The sequence below is a fragment of the Sitophilus oryzae genome, unplaced genomic scaffold (assembly GCF_002938485.1).
Source record: "Sitophilus oryzae breed Bouriz unplaced genomic scaffold, Soryzae_2.0 scaffold_1620_pilon_pilon, whole genome shotgun sequence".
Taxonomy (NCBI): Eukaryota; Metazoa; Arthropoda; class Insecta; order Coleoptera; family Curculionidae; genus Sitophilus; species Sitophilus oryzae.
The window spans coordinates 5,303,650-5,330,229 of NW_022146304.1; the positions used below are offsets into that span (position 1 = coordinate 5,303,650).

At 32.3% G+C, this 26,580-nt stretch overlaps 2 protein-coding genes and 1 pseudogene across 4 annotated transcripts in view; 2 read left to right on the plus strand and 1 right to left on the minus strand.

The window, feature by feature from the left end:
• The first annotated feature begins 12 nt into the window (after positions 1-12).
• On the plus strand, positions 13-2,349 carry LOC115880230 (annotated as a pseudogene).
• A 2,393-nt stretch (positions 2,350-4,742) lies between these two features.
• LOC115880210 (polymerase delta-interacting protein 3-like) lies at positions 4,743-12,049 on the plus strand. The gene is made up of 5 exons (XM_030897356.1): positions 4,743-4,926; positions 5,027-5,758; positions 6,001-6,262; positions 6,401-6,606; positions 11,585-12,049. The coding sequence occupies exons 1-5, from the start codon at positions 4,907-4,909 to the stop codon at positions 11,679-11,681; spliced, it is 1,317 nt and encodes a 438-aa protein (XP_030753216.1). The 5' UTR covers positions 4,743-4,906; the 3' UTR covers positions 11,682-12,049.
• Positions 12,050-15,236: 3,187 nt separating this feature from the next.
• The window catches only part of LOC115880239 (cerebellar degeneration-related protein 2-like), a 368,754-nt gene continuing 357,410 nt past the window's right edge, over positions 15,237-26,580 (minus strand). For all 3 annotated transcript variants that reach the window (XM_030897408.1, XM_030897407.1, XM_030897406.1), the window contains one exon: positions 15,237-16,607. In XM_030897408.1, the coding sequence (XP_030753268.1) occupies positions 15,414-16,607 (1,194 nt within the window). In that variant the 3' untranslated portion in view covers positions 15,237-15,413. The remainder of the gene's footprint in view (positions 16,608-26,580) is intronic.

Below are 26,580 nucleotides of genomic sequence, written 5' to 3' on the forward strand. Positions count from 1 at the left end.
CCTGTCAAAACATTTTGATAACACTATTTCCGGAACGGATCGATGATTTCTTGTTTCACCGTGTCTTCCCCTCGTCTATCTCCTAAAAAATCGAATAGCTCGCCTAGAATCAAAAAGAAACCACTCTCAATAAACAATTTCCGCGGATGTCCTACTATAGATGAACATTTCGTGGACAAATCGCTGAAAGAATTAAGCGATGGACTCTCCTCATTTCTGTACCAAGACAAATCAAACGTTCCATTAGAACGTTTATATCAAATTGTAGAAAGCCTCCAAGAAGCCGAACATAGAGTCGAAGTTTTCAAGGTACTCAACGTGATTATCGAAGTGTATTTATACGACAAGCTTGATAAACTCTTGGTAGGATCCACTACGGAAAATTTACTAGAAAATTTCATCAAAGAGTGGTATGATTATTCGAAGAAAATCGTCACAATCAAAAACATATATTTAAAATACGATAGATCATCACTGAATGGACAGAAGTTCAATGCTGTTCAATCCACATGCATCGAACTGTTTAGAAGCATATTCCTCCTAAATGCTACATTAAAAAATAAGCTTTCTACTAAACTACAAAACATAGTTGATGAAGATAGAAAAGGTTCTCAAATAAACAGAGAAGAAACTAAGTCTGTAATAAATATCTTGAGTCTGCTTACAATGTATCCGATAGTTTTCGAAAATGAGTTTTTGGAACAATCCAAAACACATTTTTCCGAAGAAGGTTTAAAAATACACGAAGAACCTGATATTAAGAAGTATTTGCAGCATGTAAAGGACTCTATAATAAAGGAAACTTCAAGAAGTTATATACCTAAGGAAACGGTTGATAGAGTATTGAAAATACTTTATGAAGAAATGGTTAAGGTGCATCTGGAACAGATTTTAGAACAGAGCTTCTATTATCTAATGAACGAAATGTCTGTTGAATATTTAACTCTATTATATAGTTTGTGTCTAAACACAGACAAAGACTTAAAATTTCTTAAGGAATCTTTTGAGAAATATACCAGTTTTTATTGTACAAATATCGTCGAAAATTTTACTGACAAAACAATGATCCAAAAACTAATCGAGATCAAAGATAAACTAGATATAGTTATCGAAAAATGTTTCGAAAAAAATCCAGCGTTTGGGGAGATAACAAAAAACGTTTTCACTGAAATTATTAATGCTAAAGGTTCAGATCCTGCACAAAGTTTAGCGAAGTACCTGGATAGCAAATTGAGATCTAAAAACTTGAGCGAAGAACATTTGGTAAACCTTGTTGCAAAGGTAATGGTGATATTCAGATATGTTCAAGGAAAAGACGTCTTTGAAGCATTCTATCGAAAAGATTTAGCAAGGAGGTTGATTTTCGGAAAATCCACTAATCAAGATGAAGAACGAAACGTTATTTCAAAACTGAAGGAAGAATGTGGAGAATGTTTTACAGCAAAGTTAGAAGGCATGTTTCGTGATATTAACGTTAGCCAAGATATTAACAGCAATTTTAAGCAGTACTTGGCGAACGTTCATCCAGATTTAGGATGTTTTTCTGACATTTCTGTCATGGTACTAACGAGTAGTTTTTGGTCGGGTTCTGTACAAAATTACCCAGTGATTTTCCCTTCCGATTTACTAGCTTATCAAGAGAAATTTAGAAAATTTTATTCCTTTAATTATAGTGGCAGAAAACTTGATTGGCAAACCAATCTTAGTCACTGTATTATAAGAGCGTATTTCGGTGATATTGTCAAAGAACTTCAAGTATCTTTATTCCAAGCCATTATACTACTATTATTTAACGATAATGAATATCTTAGTGCTGCAGAAATTCAGGAATGGACAAAATTAAGCTCCACAGATCTCAAAACCACTTTACAATCGTTGATATCAAAAAAAGTGAATATTCTAGAAAGTGACTCGAAAGAACATGATGTAAAAATGAGCGATACATTCCGATTGAACCACAAATTTGATGATAAATTATTTAGAATCAGGATGAATCAAATACAGATGAGAGGAAGCGTTGAGGAGCAGAAGACCATCGAGAAAAACGTACTTCTGGACAGACAGTTCCAAATAGATGCTGCAATAGTTCGCATTTTGAAGCGACGAAGAGTACTTAGTCATAACGAATTATTAGCAGAAATTTTGAGTGTTATTAACGTTCCTATCGAGTTACAACACTTGAAAAGACGGATTGAATTACTAATCGAACGGGAATATATCAGAAGAGACACTACAAATCCAGCCCTATATACTTACGTTGCCTAAAATTATATTATACGCCATAGTATATATTACGCTCTTTATTGATAATAAATGTATTTTATTTTATTATTAAATTTAAAAATTAAATAAACCTATCTCGTTCAATTAAATTTTATCTAATTTAAAAATCCCGCCTCAGAAAATTCATTTTATAATCTGTGGCTGGCGGAAGTACCGACATACTGTCGGAAGTACTGACAGCTGATGTTTGACAATGGTTTGACAGTTCTCTGGCTTGACCAGTGCCTTCTATTAAAAGATCAGCCTACGGGCGGACTTTTGTTTACTTCATCAGCTGTACATACTTAGATATTGGGTTAGATTCCGTTTCATATTTTGTCGGTTGATTTTTGGTTTTAACTCTTTGATTTTTGGTATTATTTATTATAGTAGTGCAAAAAACTAATTATTTTGGTGTTGAAGTGACATAAACTACTACCAGATATATGGTCACTCTCGGTTTCGCATAAAAAAATAGAAATTTTAAAAATTACACGTTGTGCAAGTGATTTAACCTAAAAGTGCCCATACATTTTTTACTTATCGTGATTTTTGTGTGTGTTTTTTAAGACTCTAACAATTCATCAATAAAGCTTAAGTGGAGTGTGTTATTGGTGCTATGCCTCATCTTTGTTATGTTCCTGGTGGAAAGGATAGTTATTATACTAGGCAGCCTAAAGTGTCCGGAAGAGCAAGAAAAGTGGGTACGAGTTATAAATCAAGAGAATTTTATTGAAAATATCTTTAATAAATTTAAAAATAATATTCTCCCATGATGGTATTAATGAAAACTGGACAATTATGTTTATTTTATTCATATTGTGGAATCTCCACTCCAAGTGTTGCTGGTTCAGCTTCGATAGATTCAAACACGTAAGTAGGTATTATGATCTAGGGAAAAATAAAGAATATGTGTATTAGAGATCATGAAAAAGATTATTATTTTGAGTTCAAATTTTAAAAAAGATTTTTGTAAAGACAATACTGATACAGTTTAAAAGAAGAATGTGTTTTTGTTTGATAATATATAATGTATGTTAAGCATAACATATATTTGTTCAGTAATTTTTAATGAATAGTATTGATTATTTATAATACCAAATTAATATCAAATATTTAAGTGATGGCTGAATACAATATGAATAAAATAACAATAAAATTGGTATATTTGCATAATACAAAATTAAGTTTTAAGAATAAAGGTGTTACTAAAAATACTAAGAAATTCATATTTCTTTGTTTTAATTGGTCTAATGTTATTTACATTTTACGTAAGAATTATACCGTATCATCGAAAAAATCGGCGTCTAGTTGGCTTGGAAATGAACATCGATGACATTCCCTAAATAACTGTACACATAAAATAATTAACTAGAATTTTACAATCTTGGAAAATTTGATATTCTTGAACCTTGATTCTAAATATTCTAAATTTTTGGATTTTCTTGGAATTTAGGTTCGGGAAAAACGCTGATTGATTTTTCATTTGGTTTTTCATTATTTTTATTTGGTTTTAAAAAAAACGGTTCGGCTAACATTATAGCCTCCATCAGTGTTGTGTCATATGAAAAAAATAGTGTCGAATATAATCCAAAAATTGCATAAAAATATTCACACCACGCACATAATGTTTACTGCGTACTCCATAGTCAATGTAGATAATTTTAGTGTTAAGAATAATAATTTTAAAAAATATGTGGTCATCTTTTGATAAGTTTATATTAGTTTATTAATTGCAGTAAACATTATGAGGTGTGAATTATATTGTATATGTAATTTTTGGATTATATTCGACACTATTTTTCTCATATGACACAACACTGTGAAGGCTATAGTTAGCCGAAACGTTTTTTTTTAAACCAAATAAAAATAATGAAAAAACAAATGAAAACTTAATCAGCGTTTTTCCCTGAACCTAAAATCCCAAGAAAATGAAAAATTTTAGAATAATTTAACATATAAAATGCCAGCGATCTTCATTTCATAGCCATCGCTGACGCCTTTTTTTAGATAATATTGTATTATTTGTAAATATAATTTTTTCGAACATTGATACTTGCAAAATATACATATAAATTTTGTGAATGCAAATAATAATACATCACTATTAGTAAATATTAAATGTTTTTGTTAAATTAGATCGATTTTCAAACCCCAAAATTTAAAATATATTTACATTTTACCCATTATCTTATGTACCTATACATTATTTGTACATTGTAAAACATTTGCTGCATTTGTATGGTTCATAGTTTATTTGCCAAAGTATTTATTACTATAAATAGGTATATATGTTGTAGTTATTAACTGTATATTATGTATATTTCATTTAAACTATATCATTTTTAAAATACAAACCAAAAATCTGAGGAATAATTATGTTTTCCATGTATTCTACAACATATTTATTAATCCGTTATATCTAACTAGCGTGACGTCATAAATCTCGCCCCAAGGCTGATCTTTTAATAGAAGGCACTGGCTTGACATTTTTGGGTGCCGCAAGAAGTTTTGTAACTGGTTGTATTGTTGTTCAGGTTCAGGACATTTATTTCAATTTTATTCAAGAAAAAATACGTAGGAGCCAGTTTTGGCGTCCAATATATTTAGCTTAATCTATATAGATTAGTAATCTTGCGCTAGAATGGCTAAACAAATAAGAGGGTAAGTTTGAAAACGTTTTAATCGAAACCTCATAATGTGTAACATAATATTTTTTTTATATGTCCAATCTAAGCTTCAAATATTATTTTCTGCTTTCTAGGAATAGAAATAGAACTGGGAAATTTAGGTCACAAAAAGAATTCAATAGATCTAAGGTTACGGGCCGGAATGTTACAAATAAACCAAAAGGAGTAGTAAAAAAACGACCTACTAAAGTTAAGGTAAATCAGCAAGATGCCCGTCAAAAAATTGGGCAGAAAAAAAGATTAATGGTGGATGCCAGAGATATTCTAGCCAAAAAAGGTAAAATACAAGATGCAAGAAGCAAATTGGATAAAATTCGAAATGGTAGAGGTAGATCCATAACTTCAAAACAAATTGCAACCAGTCCTAAAGTGAAAGTAATTGGTAGTAATATTCTTCAAAAAACTGACAGAAATGGAAAAATTAGTTTGGTGACTAATAAATCGAGAAATAATTCATCTACGCATCCATCTAATATGAATGTGGCTATTCGTAAGCAATTAGGTCTTATCCCTTCCTCGAGGCCCCAATTAAAGCATTCACCACCGAAAAAACCCCAAGTATTAAACAGTACTTTCCCAATTCGGAAGACTATAGTAAATGATATAGATTATGGTGTAGCTGTAGCAGAGGCAGCAGGTAGATACAATTCAGGATTATACAAGTGGGTTAAACAACCTGATATAGTCAGGTCGGCGTCGCATGTTATAGGATCTCTGGAACCTACCAGGCAAGCCATGAGGGATGTGATGAGGGAGGAATTATTATTAGCAAGAAACAGTTGGTCAGATTATGTGGCACCGCCAAAGTATGTATTTTTATCTTTTATACAAGGTTACTTATGCCCACTTGCACCGTTTGTATAAACTTTGTTTAAAGGCTAAACAGTGATTAACTATAATAAAATATTATATAGTTAATCACTTTTTAGCCTTTAAACAAAGTTTATAAAAACGGTGCAAGTGGGCATTAGTGTTACAACACTGGGTCACCCAGTAGTTATTTCTATACTTAGAAACTTTACTTTATTGAGATACTTTTTAATTACAGACCTTTGAGATTACAACCGTCTGGATATATCGATTTAGACGCTGTAGATGATGATGAGGAAATGCCATATGCCCATCCTAGTCGAATTTCATTGCATGGATCCACCAGGGTCTCAAATATTCACTCACGATTGGATAGCACTCCGCATGAGCCTGTTTCACATGGTATCTTATCGCATACAAAAACCAAGGTGGTTGTACCAGCTGGGCACAGAATCGTAGTGTCAAATTTACATTCATCAGTTATTGAAGATGATATTAAGGTATAACTTCTTCAGTGATACTTTTGAGTTTTATGTCATTATAAGCTGTCTTATTCTACATATTATTAAATAAACACTTATTTGACTGATTTTAGTTTAATGTTTGAACTTAATTTTTATTAAACTTTATTTTTTAAGGAACTTTTTGAAGATATTGGACAGCTTCTGTCGGCAAAATTGGTGCGTCCGGGAGTAGCAGAGGTGATTTACAAAAACTTGAAGGATGCACAGAAAGCAGTTGATACATACCATAACAGGCAATTGGATGGACAGCCCATGAAGTGTTTGCTAGTAAACAAGAGGCCAATGAACCAAGCTACAGGAATTCCACTTAAAAGTGAAGGGTAAGTAATTGAATAGATTTTTTATAATTATTATAGTTTTATACAGTACCAATAGATAAGGTCCAAATCATATGGGATTTTTTTTATTCATTAATGTGAAATCTGACTTTTGCATTAGTTTTTGCTTTAAAATCTTTAAATAAAAAGATTCAGGAAGGAGTATAATGCTATCCATGTATTCATGCATGGTCGACTGGACGAAAGAGGACTCTCGGGTGGGGATCCTTGACAGTTCTGTTTGATGATTCGTTTTACACATTTGAAATGTTGTGGATTTGTCAGTCTCTACTGAGCTTATTTTATGTTAGTTATTATTTATTCTACTACTGATAGTTTAAAGGTAGTAAAACTAGAAGGAAATTTTGTGGCACAACTTAAATTATTATTTTAAAAAAGAAATTATTATTTCGATATGTTGGTACATTATTTATAATTTATGATAATGCTAATTGCTGTTAATTAATATTTAAAAAAAAGTTACATACCTATTTTAATTTGATTTAATGCAGGTTTATAAAAGAATCATTTCATTCTTAGATTATTTTATTCTAAATTGAGTGCTTTACGAATTTTATGATATTTTTTTTGAAAACATGAAACTTTTTACATTTTTGATGCCAACTAATTGGCATGGTATTATTGGTATGGAAATTAGCCAAGAAAGAAAAGAATTGGCTATAACTTGTAATTTTTCGAAAAAAAAACATATTATACCTATATCGCTGAAAAGCTTAAAAAATGGCACTTTTTATGAAGTCATGGCCAACTATGTTTTCCATTTAAAAAAAACATAATGTTTGTGTCATATGTCAAAAAAATGACAGGCAGGAAAAAAAAACAGAAAACACAAACTCATTAGGTATGTGATTATCTACAACTTTTATCTGAAAACTTTTTGTCTAAAATACCGTATGATCGAATAAAACGGCGTCAGCGATGGCTATGAAATGACTATCGATGATATTTCCCATATAATTTTACATATAAAATGACAGCGATCTTCATTTCATAGACATCGTTGACGCCGTTTTTATTCGATCATACGGTAGATTATAATGGAATTAGGGACAAAAGTTTTAAAATAGCCAAAATTTGTTTTTTTCGAAATATCTAGTAAGCCTTGAACTTCTCCGAAAAATCCGAAAGGCGCATATTTATGACCCCACAAAAATGCAATTCTTTCCCCATTTAACCGACTCTCTATCTCCAGTCTCCAGTAGTTTCCGAGATACCCATAGAGAACATCGTAGGAAACTGACCCTGTGTAGTATTTAGAAACTAACTATTATTATTATTTGACTAGATTACGTTTTGAATAAAATTAGAACGGCACTGATAAACCGGAATTTAAGACGGCCATAGAGTCCCGTCGCGGTCGATCTAAGATTTTTGATATGCTCCTTCTTTAATCTTTTTATTCAAAGGTTGGATTGACAAACAGACCAATTTCTACCACTCTACTGTACAGGGTGGGTCAAATTCGACGCTTTTAAATGGAAACACTCATTTCTATAGGAGATAGACGAAAACTAACATCGGTGTCTGAAGCTCAATTTTCATCAAAAACATAATGGAGAAAACCGCAATTCAATATCTGTTACCGTTTCGGAGTTACGGAGTGTTTTTCAAAAATGTGCATTTTTAACAAATCGCTGTAACTTTTTTGCCATGGAAAATTTTGTATTTCTATGAAAACATTTCCAAAGCACCTTTTTACATAGAATTTAATGGTTTAAGTATAATTTTTTTAAAATTAATAATTTAAGAGTTATCAACAGAAAAATTGATTTTTTATTTGGGACACCCCCTATATTTTTAATTAACTGAAAAGAATTTAAAATTACCTTTCCAAAAATATAGCACACTTAATATTTTGTTATAATCCCCTTCGAAATACAGAATTTTTAAAAGTTCACCACTTTTAACTAGTAGGCTTTGGACGCCTTATTGGTGCTATGCTGCTTATTGGAACTCGAAAACATATTTTTCCAGCAAGACGACGCGCGACACACCGCCTCTGAACGCTGAAGTTATCAGCAAATTTTTGCAGCCAATTTTAAGAATAATTGAATAGCTAACCAACACTTTTTTAACCAACGTCTGCCTTAGTGCCCATGGATCTAATCCTATGGATATATTTGCTGAAGAATAAAGGTTCCTTATTCTTCCGTATAATCTAGACAAGAATTAGAAATACTTAGCAGTTATGAGAGGGTATCTTTCACCCCCACTGAGGTAATGAATTCCGCGAGAAATGTTCAAAAACTGCCCGCTCTGTCCATAACAGAAGACGATATGTCGAACACCTGTAGCAAAATCTCATGTCTTGGTTTGCTATTTATTTTTATTGTTATTAGATATAGTTTAAATGTGTTGATGTTGGTTAAATATATTTTAAATTGTTATAAAATTCTGCATCTCTCACAGCAAATATTACTTTCGTTTTAATTGATGCTTTCAGCTAGATTTTTTTTGTATTACAGCCGGTGCCGTTCAAAGCCTACTTATTTAAAGCGGGCGAATTTTTATATACTCTATATCTCGAAGAGGAATCGAGCAAAATATCAAGTGTGTTATATTTTTGGAAAGGTAATTTTAAGTTCTTTTCAATAAATTAAAAATATACAGGGTGTCCCATATAAAAAATCAAATTTTCTGTTGATAATTCTTAAATTATTAATTTAAAAAAAAAATACTTACACCATTAAATTCTACGTAAAAAGGTGCTTTGGAAATGTTTTCATAAAAATACAAAATTTTCCATAGCAAAAAAGTTACAGCGATTTGTTAAAAATGCATATTTTTGAAAAACACCCCGTAACTCCGAAACGGTAACAGATATGGATATGCGGTTTTCACCATCATGTTTTTGACAAAAATTGAGCTCCAGACACCGACATTAGTTTTTGTCTATCTCCTATAGAAAAGGGTGTTTCCATTTAAAAGCGTCGAATTTGACCCACCCTGTACAGGGTGTCCCACTAAGAATAGCTGTCGGCTGTATCTCGGAAAGTATTAGCCGTAGGGGCTGCGAAAAAAAATATTTATAACTAAAGAGGCTATGGGAAATTGCTGGAAATTATTTTCAAGTTTGTAGAACGACCGCTAGGGGGCGCAACTGCAACAAAAAATAAGAAAATGGAGTTTTTACACAATTTTGCCTAGATAAGATGTACTATAAGTAATAGCTTCATAATCTCCATTAAATTTTGAATATTTTTTGTTAAAGCCATTTTCCCTTATCTACCAAAATAAAGTGGTGGGGGAAGGTTAGATCTGTTTTTATTTAAATATTAATAACTCTGGACTGGATGATCGGAATCCAACAAGCGAGGGCTCGTTTGAAAAAGCGTTTCTTACTCTATATTGGACCATATAAATAATAATAATAAGCTTTTGAACGTAGACGCTAGGAGGCGTTGTTTTACAACTTAACAAACATTGCGCTTTTTTTCAAAAAAATTAAAAGCAATAGTATATGTAATTTTAGCTGATAGTAAAGATTAGTAAAAGCTTAAAAAGTCAGCGAATACCACATTTTGATATCTTCTTTCAAACCGAAAATATTAGCAAAAGTATAATAAATACCAAAAATAAGCCCTTAATTACCTTATTTTTACAATCCGGTATCAGTAGCCCTCTTAATTATGCCCATTCTAACAAAAAAATAAGATAGAAACAGTTAGTTTATTTTAAAATCGACGAAATTACCAGAATACCATAATATCAGAGGTATTAATATCTAATAATTAAGATATTAATAACAGTGAACAAGAAACGATGATTCAGTGAAGGCATGGTAGGCTTTGGAAAAAGTTGCTTTTGACGTAATAGTATAAACGTCAAATTGTTATTAGATCAACATTTTGATAGTCTTATCAGCGTTTTTTATCTTTTGATTGCTTTTTCAAAATGCCAACAACTTCAATTATTTCAAATAATATTGAAAAAACAATTAAAAGATAAAAAACGCTAATAAGAATATCAAAATATTGATCTAATAACAATTTGACGTTTATACTATTACGTCAAAAGGAACTTTTTTCCAAAGCCTACCATGACTTCACTGAATCATCGTTTCTTGTTCACTGTTATTAATATCTTAATTATTAGATATTTAATACCTCTGGTATTATGGTATTCTGGTATTTCGTCGATTTTAAAATCAACTAACTGTTTCTGCATTATTTTTTTGTTAGAATGGGCATAATTTAGAGGGCTACTGATACCGTGTTGTAAAAATAAGGTAATTAAGGGCTTGTTTTCTGGTATTTATTATAATTTTGCTAATATCTTCGGTTTGAAAGAAGATATCAAAATGCGGTTTTCGCTGACTTTTTAAGCTTTTACTACTCTTTACTATCAGCGAAAATTACATATACTATTGCATTAAATTTTTTTGAAAAAACGCCCAATGTTTGTTAAATTGTTAAGACAACGCCCCCTAGCGTCTACGTTCAAAAGCTTATTATCATTGTTTCTATGGTACAATATAGACTAAGCACCGCTCTTTTTAAACGAGCCCTCGCTCGTTGTATTCCGATCATCCAGTCCATAGTTATTAATATTTAAATAAAAACAGACCTAACCTACCCCCACCACTTTATTTTGGTAGATAGGGGAAAATGGCTCTAACAAAAAATATTCAAAATTTACTGAAGATTGTGAAGCTATTACTTATAGTACACCTTATCTAGGCAAAATTGTGTAAAAACTCCATTCTCATATTTTTTGTTGCAGTTGCGCCCCCTAGCGGTCGTTCTACAAACTTGAAAATAATTTCCAGCAATTTCTCATGGCCCCTTTAGTTATAAATATTTTTTTTCCGCAAGCTCTACGACTAATACTTTCCGAGATACAGCCGAGAGCTATTCTTAGTGGGACACCCGGTACATTATAACTTTATTTTTTAATATGATTTATATTAACTAATTCGAAAGTATTGAAACATAATTTTATTTTATTATTTTCTTTTCAGATTTTTAGGGAGAAAAATTACTTCAAGTTCCGAATCGTCAAATAAGTTAATGCCTGACATAAGTACTATTCACAAGGTACTATTTCAAAGAAAATAGTATCCATATTAATAATTAATTTGCTTGTCTTATTTTTAACTTAATTTTTACTCATATCTCGGATGTAGTTTAATGGAAATTTATCTGCAATATAAATGTTTTTATAGCGTGAACTAATATAATTTTATTTCAAAGTATTGTAATATTTATTTTTCGTTGGAGGGCTAAAAAGGTAAATAAAACAAACTTTAGAATTGTAAAATAATTTAATCACAAACATCTTTTGTCTCAGTAATGGAAAATAGAAGTAATTGTTATCCAATCCCTTTGTATTTTATTTAAGTCACAGAAATGTCATATATTATGTAAAATGGTAGTGATTATACCTACTGTCTTGTAAAAACTAGACAATAAAGCTATTCCCGGTATAGTGTTTTTTCTTCTGCTAATCTTGAATTTTAAAAATTTAGTGTTTAGTAATCTCATCTAATTTATTTTTTTGTTCTCTGTGAGAAAAGTTCTAAAAATCTATTTTTACCTACTGCAATATTAAAATACAATCTTCTCTAACCTAAAATTGAAATGTCACTGACTCTGATAATTGAGGGCCTTGGAATAAAAAGGATCCAAGTGTTTTTTTTAAATGGTCTTAAGTGCAGATTTAGATTAGGTGCCAAATTATTTGTTATAAAAATGAAGTAAGTAAATTCTACATTCTTACTTAATTCCTACGTTATTATTTAGGTTTCTATATTCTACACTATTACTTAATTCCTACAGTGTTAATTCCTACAGAATTTACTTGATTCTTAAGGCGGATTCTCATGGCTCGTGTACTTGTACAAACATTTGGTATTGTGATATATTTGCCATTTGGTATGAGTGGTTTCTTTGTGTAATTACTCGTCATCCGTCGCGCAGCGTGAGCGCCAAGCTTGTTGCAAAAAATGTTTGTTTACAAAGATAGTATACTTGCCAAGTACGCAAATATTGGCGTACTTGCCAAGTACACGAGTCGTCAGAATCCGCCTTTACATTATTAATTCCTACAGCGACTCTAATTAGTAGAGTCACTGTAGGAATTAAGGAATAGTTTAGAAATAATGTAGGAATTAAACAATAATGTAGGAATTAAGTAATAATGTATAATTTACTTAGTTCCTTTTTATAGGCTTTTTTAAGCGCTATTTGTTCTTAAGTCCATTTAAAAAAAGGCACTTAGATTTTTTTTATTCTAAGCCCCTCAATTAGTAAAGGTTAATAAGTAAATAATTAGTAACTACCTGCAACTTTGATCATTTGACTTTAGATATTTATTTTCAATAATTTATCTTACAAGTATTCACTCAATTGAAAACATTACAAAAAAGAATAATTATATGACATTAATACAAATTTCGAATTTGGCGAAAATTTGTGATTAAATATTTAAATAGGAATTGGCACATTTATAAGTTTGAGATTGAGTATTACGTTGGGTCTCAAACGATTACAATAAAACAACATATAAAATCAACATACAAAAATGGACAAACGAACTTAAAGTATTCCACAGGATAAAATTAATATATACATTCAACTGAATATCAGACTTGGGTATGAATAGAGTTACACACTGATGAGTAGAAGTGTAGGATCCATTGGAGTAGCACTAGTTGGTACTATATTTCTAGGTTTATTAACATATTTTGATGTTTTATTGTGATCAATATGATAATTATAATTCCATGGAACTGTGTAGCAAATTAGATAAAAATGACGTCACTTTTATAACATTCTTTTTTTACATTCTAAGTTTTTGCTTTTCTTTCTCATTGTACAGGGGTTGTTTATATCTGAAACTAGAATTGAATGTTCATGCTTCTCATGTTAACAGTATTCTAAGATCAAATCCAAAGAAGGTATATCAACATACATGAAGGAAAGTTTATAGTTAGATTTGCTATCCTGATCTTACTATCAGTCCCAAACAAACAATGTGAGAATGCATAATATTAAAGATATTTATATACAGGGTGCTACAAATTCGAGGTACGAGCATAGGTAATAATAAATAATTGAGCATAGGAAATTTGGACACAATTTAATTTAAACTAATTTCAAGTGCGGCTCTGTTTTTTTTAATATTTAATATATTCATCGTTACAATATTGATAAGCTTTCAAACTTAACAGTGACGTGGGTTGAATACGGAAAATCAAATGCAATAAAATAATAAAAAATAATATAAATAAAATGTAATATAAACAATCAAATCATTTCCCCGGAAGATGGATTGAAAATGGTAGAGCAGTATAATGGCCAGCGAGGTACCTGGACCGTTTGATGACGTCAAGTAATTCAACAGGTCTACATTTTACAAAAAAGTGAAATCAACACATCTCAGCAGTTACAATAAAGAGTACAAAATGCATTCGAAAGTATAAGAAGATCTATTCAAAATCGATAAATAAAATTGAACGAAAAATAAATTTGTGCAATAGGGATGGTGGTAACCCTTTCGAACATGTAGACCATGTAAAGCATTAGAAACTAGTTTATAGAAGTTAATTTATTCATAATAACTACGATTAATATTATGCAAATTATTAGATCGTACACTGAGAATTTCAAATTCACAATAAGAAAAGTTAAAAATAATATCTTTAAATTGTTGATCTGGATATTATTTATTTGAATCTTTCAATTGGCTCAATTTTCCTTATTCAATGTTAATTAGCACTGATCAATATTGTTACGATGAATATAATCAGATTAAATAATTTAAAAAACAGAGTCGGACTTTTTTCGAAATTTTTTTAAATAATAATTAAATAGTTTTGTTGCTGTTAAGGTACCAAAAACAAAAAAAAAGTATAAAGTGTGGCATATCATTGTACTCAGGAGACTGAGTTCTTTCAAAATCTGAAATAAAAAATGCAGGTCCGTATTTAAAAAAATTAAGTTGGCCTCTGTATCTCACAAATTATCAGCTAATTTGAAAATCTAAAAATACTATCAGATAGCCCTAATAAAGTGGCTATGAAAATGTGCAATTAGTTTTTTGATTTTCTAAAAAGTAATGACAGGAAAAAATAAAATTAGTTTTCAAAAAAATCCATTTTTTCCAAATCCTTTTCCAATCCTTGAAATTTTTAAAACTTTTTTGATGGCATCTTGGTGAACAACCCAAGGCGCCACTTATTACGGTTTCCGAGATACCAATGCTCGTACCTCGAATTTGTAGCACCCTGTATACCTATAAGTAGTTCCAGTATAGTAAATTTAAGAATATGGAGCTGAACACAAGTATCTATGCATTAATCACGGAAAATCTGATAATTTTTTTTCATTTAAATGATACAACAGTAGAATGAGAGGCATATTCCTAGTGTACTCAATACAAAAGGGCAGAAACCTTGCTTTAATTTATTAAGACTACATTTTTAGCTAATATGGATGAAGAAGTTAGATCTCTATGACATGAACCAACTCTTATGGACTTTTAAATCCTAGATTATCTAAAAAAACTTTAAGTTTATCATCTTTTTTTTTCGGCGTGGGTCAAATAATGTGGTCTATAAATAAATAAATATTAACAATAATTTCTTATTTTTTTTTCAGATATAGGGTCACTTTTTATGTCATTGTGCTACATCAAGCTTTTTAAGCAATTTCAACTCTTGTATTTAAACTTAGGTATGTATAGAGTATTGTCTTGGATGCAACTTTAAATGAACATCGTCGTTGAGCAAATAATACCAACCCCGAAATACGAGTACCAATAGCTCTATGATCCTGTACTCCCCTCACCTACTTCCTTCTCTGTCTATATAGCTCTCTCTTTTTGTTATCCGCGTTCCTCAATACTTCGGCGTAAGACAGGTCCAGTTTCTTAAGCTTGTGCAGGTCTTGCGAAGCTAGGCTTGGCTTAAACTCGAAATACCCTTTACTGCTACCCTGACTGGGAGTAGGAGATGGACAAGCGACGTTCCTGTTAGTCGCCCAGAACTGTAAAGTGTTTCCATTCCAAGCGTTTTCATCAGCGGGCGCATTTTGTTTGGGAGTTTGACGTTTTCTCCCAGAGTTTGGTCGGCTGGAGTAAGTGATTTTGGGACTGCCAATGATGTGAGTTACTGGTGAATCAGAACGATCAACGTGCTGCTTGTTTTTGCGACGAGAAGACGATCTTTTTCGCACTTCCACCGAAAGGTATTCCAGAGGTTGACGGACTAGAGGTTTTAAGATGCATTCTTGTTTAGTTGGTAGAGAGCAACTAGCAGATTCGACTTCAGGAATAGGCTGGTTCTGTGCTTGAATAATGTTTTCTATTATACCAGCAGGTTCGTTCTGGGTCGATAATTCCGACATGGTCGAAGACATAACGCTTTGTGAATCGTCATCCAGAAATTCCGGCATTTGCTGCTCGTTCATCGGTGTAGCTGGAGGTGCCGCTGTTGCTGTCTTGGCAGCATCATCCAGCAAAGGTAATTCATCACCTTCAGCCTTATTTTCAGCGGCCTTCTTCAGCACGCGGAAGATCTCCTTGAACAAGTCTCTATACTCGGGTCTGTCTCTAAATCTCGAATCTAGAGGACTCGCGTCGTCGTAAATACTGAACTTGCAGTCCTCTCCGTCGGCTATGGTGCACAAAAACGACCCAACGCGCCCTTCGGTTTGGGTTCCCTTGTTACTAGTCTCGTCCGCGAAACCCGAGGAGCTGGTTTCCGCTTCGGAGAAGTCCGTAGGCGTGGAGAACAGTTTCCTAGCCTGTTTCCTTTGTCCAGCTGTTCGTAAACTTCCATCGTGTCCACTTTCCTCGTCTGTGTCCTTTGCACCTGTTGGATGGCTGAAGTCTCCGGACATCTGGGTCTCTTCCTCGTGCTTGTTAGCCCTGACGGGGTTGCGATGGACCTCGACCAAGGCTTCGTACTTCTCCACCAGCACCTTGTACGGGTTTGCGGCGGGTTGGACTGGTAAGGGGGAAGATTGGTTGTTGGCATGGTCCTAAAAAAGAGAAATAATGGTTCGTTATAGTTAGAAAAATGGGGGAAAATTAGGGTTACTAGATAATGGAGGGTTACTACGCGCTGATAAGCTCTACATCAAAGCAACCAAATAATGAAGCTTTTGTTAGATTTTGATTTTTTTCATCGTGATATGAAGTATCATTTAGTCTGGATGTTTGAGTTTAAGGTTATTATTTAGTGTAGCGTAGCGTATGATAAAAAATTGAAGATTCGAGGTAGCAATAGCCATAAAACATACATATTTGTGTATATACTACAGAACCATAAAAATTAACTTATATTTCCAATGTTTAGGAAATACTGTATTAATCAAATATAATCAAATTTCTGTAATTTTACACAAGGTTTATCAATAATTTCAGCTGTACTGATCAATAGACAAATACAGAGTGTTTCAAAAAACATGTGCCGTCTCTCGTGGGGAGATTCCTCACGTAAAAATAAGATTTATTTTTCATATCCACATAGGTCCGATTCTGCTTTATTTCGTAGCTACAGGGTGTTAAAGTCTTAATTATCATTCGATCTCTTATACTTTTCTTCCTAGTAGTTTTAGCGATTCGACTGAAATTTTGGATTTAAAAGTTACTATAAGTGCCACATATTTTACTGCCAAAAAAGTGTCGATAATCATCAGGGACGTGCATATAATTGGATACCAGGAATATTTTTACAACAAATACATGTGCGCCACTGATTCTTTTCTTTTGATATCAAAATTGTGTAGGCCGTCTAATTAAAAGTTATCTCTTGATATTTTGTCAAATTCGGCCTCCTTGATGAGATGAACGCAATTTTATTAATAATAAACCTACAGCAATTGCAAATAAAAAAAATAATGGTACTTAAGATAATTACAAAAACCTACTTTTAAAAAGTTTTATCATCCTGTAACTCTAAAACTGCATTTCCATACCCATGTTTATAGGAAATTTTTTCTATTTTTGATGAGGAATTGATCAGTCATTATTTAAAAAACTTTCAAAAGTTAATGATATGAAATTTTTTTAAAGGTTATTGCTATTAGACTTGGATCAGGGCAAATTAATAAAATTGCGTTTATCTCATCAAGGAGGCCGAAATCGACAAAATATCAAGAGATAACTTTTAATCGGCATTAAACAGCTGACACTCTCGCTAACAGAAGAAAAAAAGTCAGTGGCGTACATGCTTTTTTTAGAAAAATATTCCAGTGATAAATATATATTAAATATTTATATTATATTATAATAAATCGAAAAAATATTTAGACTTTAACACCCTGTAGGTAGAAAACAAAGCAGAATTGGACCTATGTTGAATAAATCTTATTTTTACGTGACGAATCTCCCCACGAGAGATGACACATGTTTTTTGAAACACCCTGTATAATATATTTGTCCCTACAACAAATAATATAAAAATATACAATAAAATATGCTATAGTATAGTACCGTATGATCGAGAAAAAACGGCGTCAACGATGGCTATGAAATGAAGATCGCTGTCATTTTATATGTAAATTTATATGGGAAATGTCATCGATCGTCATTTCCCAGCCAACTGGACGCCATTTTTTTTCGATCATACGGTATATATTTTATTATTTGTTGTAAGGAAAATAGAACAATTTCAATTCAGTTATGTTTACATAATGAAAACATAACTGAATTGAAAAATACATAATGTAAAAACAATAATTTACTAAATAAAATTAATATAGCTCTAACATGATAATATAGTCTGTCTAACAAGAGGATCCATGACAGTGACAGTTGTGTCTGTCATTTTAATTCACAGGTAAATGGTATTTTCTGTTATTTTTTGGATGTCGTCTGTCCAAATCTTTCTTAACTCATTGGATAGACTATAAAAATATTCTTTATCTGATTTTGCTAGTAGAAGAATGGTATAATTATTACATTTTATATTGGTTTTAGTTATAGAAGGGGTTACATACTATCGTGTGTGTGTTTATTTTTTTAATAACTTCATAAATTTTAGTAATCTTCAAAATTAGTTACACATGAAACAAAAAAACACCTTTATTATTAAATTAACAATTATTATAATGTAGCAATTCATATTGTTTTAGTACATACCTTTTTTACAAATATCTTATAGTTTTTGATTTCTTCAATAATAAGGTAAATTTAAATAAAAGATCTCGTTTATCGATTAAACAATATTTATTAAACTTTGTATAAAGTTTTATAAAATCCTACATATTTACATTATATTGTAAAATGGAAACCTATTACCTAATTTGTATAACAAAAAATCACAGATGAAGTTCGAAGGAAGCCTATATTAAATATAATATGTATTTGCTAATTTTATATAGCAATTTGAAAGGAATGTTTTGTTCGTTAGAGGTGCTATAAAAGTACCGCCTGGCTACTAAAATTAGCAAATATAAGGTCAAGGTAGCTGCCAGGAAGAAAAGATTGAAATATTACTAGGATTTGTTTCATAGTATTTTATAGTTTATTATTTTTTTCTTTATGAAGGAATATCTTGATCAAACTTTATTTACCTGTAATTCTAAATATATTTACATTTTCTTAAACAAAATATATAATGATAATATATAACTAATACAAGTAAAATGTGATGTGAAAATATCAATCACAAGCCAATAATAATTGCGTTTAGTCGAATCCTGTGTTTTACTAATAAATACGTTTATTTCAAATATCGAAATAGACCTTATTAGGTGTATATAATGTATATAAATGATTGATAAATATTTTTTTACTTATATATTTCATTTTTTTCTGGGGCTACCTTGTTTTGGAACTAATTTCTTTCACGTCACATACGAAATGAAAATGGTGAACATTTCAGTTCCAATTTCTTGGTATTTTGTACACTAAAGATACGAAAAACTAATTATCTGTTCTTGGTAAACTTAGCCAGATTTATAACAGTTCTTATTAAAATACACACTTTCAGTACATTAGTCTTGTGAAGTGTTGTAATTTTTCAAAATTAATTACTGAAAATAGTAGTAATAATTTAACAGACACATGTACAGGGTGTCCCACTAAGAATAGCTCTCGGCTGTATCTCGGAAAGTATTAGCCGTAGGGGCTGCGAAAAAAAATATTTATAACTAAAGAGGCTATGGGAAATTGCTGGAAATTATTTTCAAGTTTGTAGAACGACCGCTAGGGGGCGCAACTGCAACAAAAATAAGAAAATGGAGTTTTTACACAATTTTGCCTAGAAACGGTGTACTATAAGTAATAGCTTCATAATCTTCAGTAAATTTTGAATATTTTTTGTTAAAGCCATTTTCCCTTATCTACCAAAATAAAGTGGTGGGGGAAGGTTAGATCTGTTTTTATTTAAATATTAATAAATCTGAACTGGATGATCGGAATCCAAGAAGCGAAAGCTCGTTTAAAAGAGCGTTTCTTACTCTATATTGCACCATATAAACAATAATAATAAACTTTTGAACGTAGACGCTAGGGGGCGTTGTCTTACAACTTAACAAACATTGCGCGTAAACCATAATACCAGAGGTATTAATATCTAATAATTAATATTAATAATATCTTAATATTAATAACAGTGAACAAGAAACGATGATTCAGTGAAGTCATGGTAGGCTTTGGAAAAAAGTTGCTTTTGACGTAATAGTATAAACGTGAAATTGTTATTAGATCAACATTTTGATAGACAAAATTGATTGACAAAATGCCAACAACTTCAACTATTTCAAATAATATTGAAAAAGCAATTAAAAGATAAAAAACGCTAATAAGAATATCAAAATGTTGATCTAATAACAATTTGACGTTTATACTATTACGTCAAAAGCAACTTTTTTCCAAAGCCTATCATGACTTCACTGAATCATCGTTTATTCTTGTTCACTGTTATTAATATCTTAATTATTAGATATTAATACCTCTGGTATTATATGGTATTCTGGTATTTCGTCGATTTTAAAATAAACTAACTGTTTCTACCTTATTTTTTGTTAGAATGGGCATAATTAAGAGGGCTACTGATACCGTGTTGTAAAAATTTAATAATTAACGGCTTATTTTTTGGTATTTATTATAATTTTGGTAATATCTTCGGTTTGAAAGAAGATATCAAAATGCGGTTTTCGCTGACTTTTTAAGCTTTTACTACTCTTTACTATCAGCTAAAATTACATATACTATTGTATTTAATTTTTTTGAAAAAACGCGCAATGTTTGTTAAATTGTAAGACAACGCCCCTTAGCGTCTACGTTCAAAAGCTTATTATTATTGTTTATATGGTACAATATAAAGTAAGCAACGCTCTTTTAAACGAGCCCTCGCTTGTTCGATTCCGATCATCCAGTCCATAGTTATGAATATTTAAATAAAAACAGATCTAACCTCCCCCCACCACTTTATTTTGGTAGATAGAGGAAAATGGCTCTAACAAAAAATATTCAAAATTTACTGAAGATTGTGAAGCTATTACTTATAGTACACCTTATCTAGGCAAAATTGTGTAAAAACTCCATTTTCATATTTTTGTTGCAGTTGCACCTCCTAGCGGACGTTCTACAAACTTGAAAATAATTTCCAGCAATTTCTCATAGCCCCTTTAGTTATAAATATTTTTTTCCGTAAACCCTACGGCTAATACTTTCCGAGATACAGCCGAGAGCTATTCTTAGTGGGACACCCGGTATTTAGTTTACTAATTCTGAGTTAATGATTTGACCATACAATTAAGCCCTGTTGACACAGTCCAAGTGTACTTGGACCAAGTATACTTGGATTCTGCCATATATACGTACATGAATACTGCTCGCGTCTCACTTGTACGCTGCTTTTATCGCATCAACTTATTTCGTCCAAGTCGAGTTGGAAGGCTTCTTACCATCCAAGTAAGTTGGCAGCCAGCCTACTTACTTGGATCTTAAGAAGCCTTCCATCTTGACTTGGATAAAACAGGTAATGCCATACATGCAGCGTACAAGTGAGACGCGCGCAGCATTATTATAAGTACAATTATAGGTTATAGGCAGCATCCAAGTTTACTTGTGTGATTTGGTCCAAGTACACTTGGACCGTGTCAACCCGCCTTTAAACTATTGCATTTTTAAGCACGTGAAACTGTCAAAATTTTTCAAAATTCATTATTGAGAATAGTGGTAATATCTTAACAGACATGTGTATTCAGTTTACTAATTCTGTGTTAATGTGTTTTATGTTAAAATTCAGTTGAGACTGGTCTCCGCGGATCTTTATACCTATGTTTCTTTTAATTAGCTTAGGTAATTTCATCTTGTAATAGTGACAATCCCAAGTGATTGAAACTGAAAAGTACCCCCGCGCCACAAGTACACAGACAGTATTTAAAAAAGGGTGGTGAACAGTTAACAAATCCTATCTTCTACTAATAAGAAAATACAAAATAATAAAAAAACATACCTCGCTCTAGTATAGTATTAGTGCAACTTATGTCTGAGACAGTAATGTAAGAGGATAAAGGGAAAGCGCAGGGGTCGGTAAAAGGGCAGTATGTACTCATCTTTAATGTAAACGCATAAATCGACTAATACGGACAACAGGTTCGCAGCTGGCGTGGCGATCCAGACTACGGACACGTCCCTTCGGAGTATCCCCTCCTCCGGGCCCTTATTGTCCTGGGAAACAAATACAGAGCAGCTAGAAGGGTGCGGTTGGCTTGTACGCTATAGTACTAATAAGTTAGGTGCGGTACTTTGTCTACCGCCTCGTTTAAGTTGGTGTTTATTAAAATGCCTTATATTGCACGATTAACCACATATACACCAATGAAAAGTTTTTATCACCCTGAACGCATCTTTCGCTAATCTTCTGAACTAACTAATTTTTGTCTTTCAACAATAGGTTTTGACAATGGTATTGTTAAAAAGTAAATGCTTGTGCGTGAGATTGGCGGTTACTTATTTACAATAATGTGTGCAGTGCAGTAAAACAGTTCTAGTAGGTAACCGAAGAAATTAACCCAAGAAGTTTTACACAATGCAGGATCAGTCAAAAATTCGTCGAATTGGCACTTCGTAATTTGAATTTTCCATTGACGAAAGAAAAAAATATAGTAGAGGTATGGGAGTTCTAGGAGGTAGTCAAAAGAAGTTCTACTGAACCGGACTCAGTTGGTTCGTGAACGAAAAATCCATGAACAAAAAAAATATACACACAAGAGGTTAGTTCTATTAGGTAGTTGAGAGGAATTTCACAAAAGGTATCCAACATAATCAGGACTGAGGTATAGAACGGTGGATTTACCTACAGTTAAAGGGGACAATAATAGTTACACGGAGGTGGTAGTTCTAGTAGTCTCACGAGAGAGAGAGAAAAGAGTCTCATGTGAGGAGTCCTACACAATCCAACCTTAGTTCAAAACGGTGGATACCTCGATAGACAATCATTGCACAAAAAAGGAAACAAGTGTCACACAGAAGGGTAGTTCTAGTATGTAGTCTAGAAAATAGTCTCATGTAAGGACTCCTACAGAATTCAACCTTAGTTCAAAAGGCGGATAGCTCGATCGACAATCGCTGCACCAAAAAGGAAACAAATTTTACACAGATGGGTAGTTCTTGTATGTAGTCGAAAAGAGTTTCATGTAAGGAGTCCTAGACGATTCGACCTTAGTTCAAAAAGGTGGATACCTCGATCGACAACCACTTTACAAAAATGGAAACAAGTGTTACACAGAGGGGTAGTTCTAGTATGTAATCTCGAAAATAGTCTCATGTAAGGAGTCCTACACAATTCAACCTTAGTTCAAAACGGTGGATACCTTGCTCGACAATCACTGCACAAAAAAGGAAGCAAGTAGGAGGTAGCTCTAATTTATAATCTCGAAAATAGTCTCATGTAAGGACTCCTACACAGTTCAACCTTAATTCAAAACGGTGGATATCTAGACCGACAATAACTGCACAAAAAAGGAAAAAAGTATCACACGGAGGGGTAGTTAGAATGTAGTCTCGAAAATAGTCTCGTGTAAGGAGTCCTATATAATTCAACCTTAGTTCAAAACGGTGGATATCTCGATCGACAATCACTGCACAAAAAAGGAAACAAATAAGAGGTAGTTCTAGTATGTAATCTCGAAAATAGTCTCACGTAAGGAGTCCTACAGAATTCACCCTTAATTCAAAACGGTGGATATCTCGATCGACAATCACTGCACAAAAAAGGAAATAAGTCTCACATAGAGGGGTAGCTCTAGTATGTAGTTTCGAAAATAGTCTCATGACAATCACTGCACAAAAAAGGAAACAAGTAAGGAGTAGTTCTAGTATGTAATCTCGAAAATAGTCTCATGTAAGAATAGTCTCATGTCATTCCTACACAATTCAACCTTAATTCAAAAGGGTGGATATCTAGACCGACAATAACTGCACAAAAAAGGAAAAAAGTGTCACACAGAGGGGTAGTTAGTATGTAGTCTAGAAAATTGTCTCATGTAAGGGGTCCTACATAATTCAACCTTAGTTCAAAGCGGTGGATACCTTGCTCGACAATCACTGCACAAAAAAGGAAACAAGTAAGGGGTAGTTCTAGTATGTAATCTCGAAAATAGTCTCATCTAAGGAGTCCTACATAATTCAACCTTAATTCAAAAGGTGGATATCTCGACCGACAATAACTCTAGAAAAAAGGAAACAAGTGTCACACAGAGAGGTAGTTCTAGTATATAGTTTCGAAAGTAGTCTCATGTAAGGAGTCCTCCAGAATTCAACTTTAGATGAAAAAGGTGGATAACTCGATCAATAATCACTGCACAAAAAAGAGAACAAATGTTTCACAGAGTGCACCCTGAGTGCACGTGATACAAAACGGGGAATTTCTAGTAGGTAGTCGAAAAGAGTCTCATGTAAGGAGTTTTAGTTCTAGCAGGTAGTCAAAAATATTAACATACGAAGCTCTACGCAATTTGCATTTAGTTCTTCCAACAGGATTTCTCTTGTCAAAAAGAAAACAAGAACTGCTTGCAGGTAGTTCTAGTGAGGGGTATTCATCCGAAAGGGGTCTCATACAAGGAGTTTTACATAATTCTGATTAAGTTCAGAGACAAAGGATTTATTCACTGATAAAGAGAGAACAATTCCTATACAGCGTGTTAGGGTTTCTACAAGGTAGTCGAGAAGAATCTCAAACAAGGAGCCTTATATCATTTGGGCACAGCAAAACAGTGAATTTCTCTACTTAGAAATACTAAAAAAGGTGCTACAAAGTGTGTTAGTTCTAGTATGTAGCGAAAAGAGTCCCACAAAAGCAGTTTCACATAATTCTTGCTCCGTAAATCGGTGAATTTCGTACTTATAGATAACAAGAGCTGCACATCGGGGTAGTTCTAGTAGGTAGTCAAAAAGAGTCTCATGAAAGGAGTCGTACCGAATTTGGGTTTAGTTAAAAAATGGTGGATCTCTCACAAGGCTATACACCTGAGCTCCGTTAAAAAACATAACGATTACTCACATGGCTTAACAAAATGTATGTATAGGGACCACGCGTTCAAAAAAGACTTCTCCGCCACATAAGACTAATTAAGTGGTATCTTTTAACATGTAGTCAAAAGGTGGGATTCCTTTTTATTGCAACATGACTTCAGTTAAAAATATTGAGACTGCGTCTCCAAAAAAATGCTTCACTAATGGTAAATATAATAATCTACTGGAGATACAAACATTATTAGAGACATGTGCGTCCAGAGTAATAAAATAGAAATTATACTATTTACAGTTTTTTTTTGTAATATTGGCAGACGAAGAATTTTGAAGTTTATGAGCTGCGAATGTTCTAATAATACTTTCAGCTGAAATAAATTCTAAAATAGTTTTTAAAACTTTTGACAGAAAATTTTGTATCTATCAAATAGTTTAACAAATTTGATCCAGCGCGGCAGCGGTTATACGGGATAATACAGGGTGGTCCGAACTGTATTCCGGAAACTTCGGCAGCATATTCTGCAGATAAAAATAAGTAAAAAAGTTCGTTTAAATGTATGTCCTAAAATGCTTAGTTTCAGAGGTACAGGGTGTAGAAGTTTCATTTTTATTTTGATTTTTTCCAAATAATTTCTGAAATTACGTCAATATTAGGATGAAAATTGGTATCTAGGAGTTTTTTGACATGAGAAATTTGGTTTTGATATCAATATGACTCCTACTGGTAGAGGGCGCCACCTACATGTGTTCTAACTGTTTTGTAGCGTAATAACTTTTTGCCCGTACCTGTATAAACTACTGAGGGGAAAAATATACATCTCTGTGACTTTTTACGTAAAAAATATATCTTTGTAAAAATCGCTACGAGCAACCGTTCTCAAGATATTTAGAATGGAAATAGTCAATATAAGTCATTATTGACGAAAAATAAACACGTTGAGTAGATAGTTATTTCATTGAAATAATAAATTTGGGAAATTTTTATTTTTCTAAATTAGTCATAAATATTTCTGCAAAAAAATGATGATAAAACAGTTTCTGCTGAACTTTTGGCACAAAAACATTTAAAATTTATGATCTCAGTCTAATAACTATTTAGTCAACATGTTTAATTTATGTCAATGATGACAGGTATTGATAATTTCGATTCCAAATATCTCGAAAACCATTACTCGTAGCGATTTTTACCAAGAGACCTTTTTTACGTAAAAAACGTCGCAAATGTATATTTTTTACTCAGTAGTTTTATACAGGTACGGACGAAAAGTTATTATTCGCCAAACCAGTTAAAAAATATGTAGGTGGCGCCCTCTACTAGTACGTACTTTTACATATCAAAAAACTTCCAGACACCAATTTTCATCAAGATATTGATGTTACTTCAGAAATTATTTGGAATAAATCGAAATAAAAATAAAATTTCTACACCCTGTATCTCCGAAACTAAGCATTTTAGGACATACATTTATATGAACTTTTTTACTTATTTTTATCTGCAGAATATGCCGCTGAAGTTTCCGGAAT

Excerpts from the sequence above, each read along its gene's own strand:
- LOC115880210 (XM_030897356.1), top strand. The coding sequence starts at position 4,907 with ATGGCTAAACAAATAAGAGG. Across the intron at positions 4,927-5,026 it reads ATGGCTAAACAAATAAGAGG|GAATAGAAATAGAACTGGGA; the intron begins GTAAGTTTGAAA and ends TCTGCTTTCTAG. Across the intron at positions 6,263-6,400 it reads TTATTGAAGATGATATTAAG|GAACTTTTTGAAGATATTGG; the intron begins GTATAACTTCTT and ends TTATTTTTTAAG.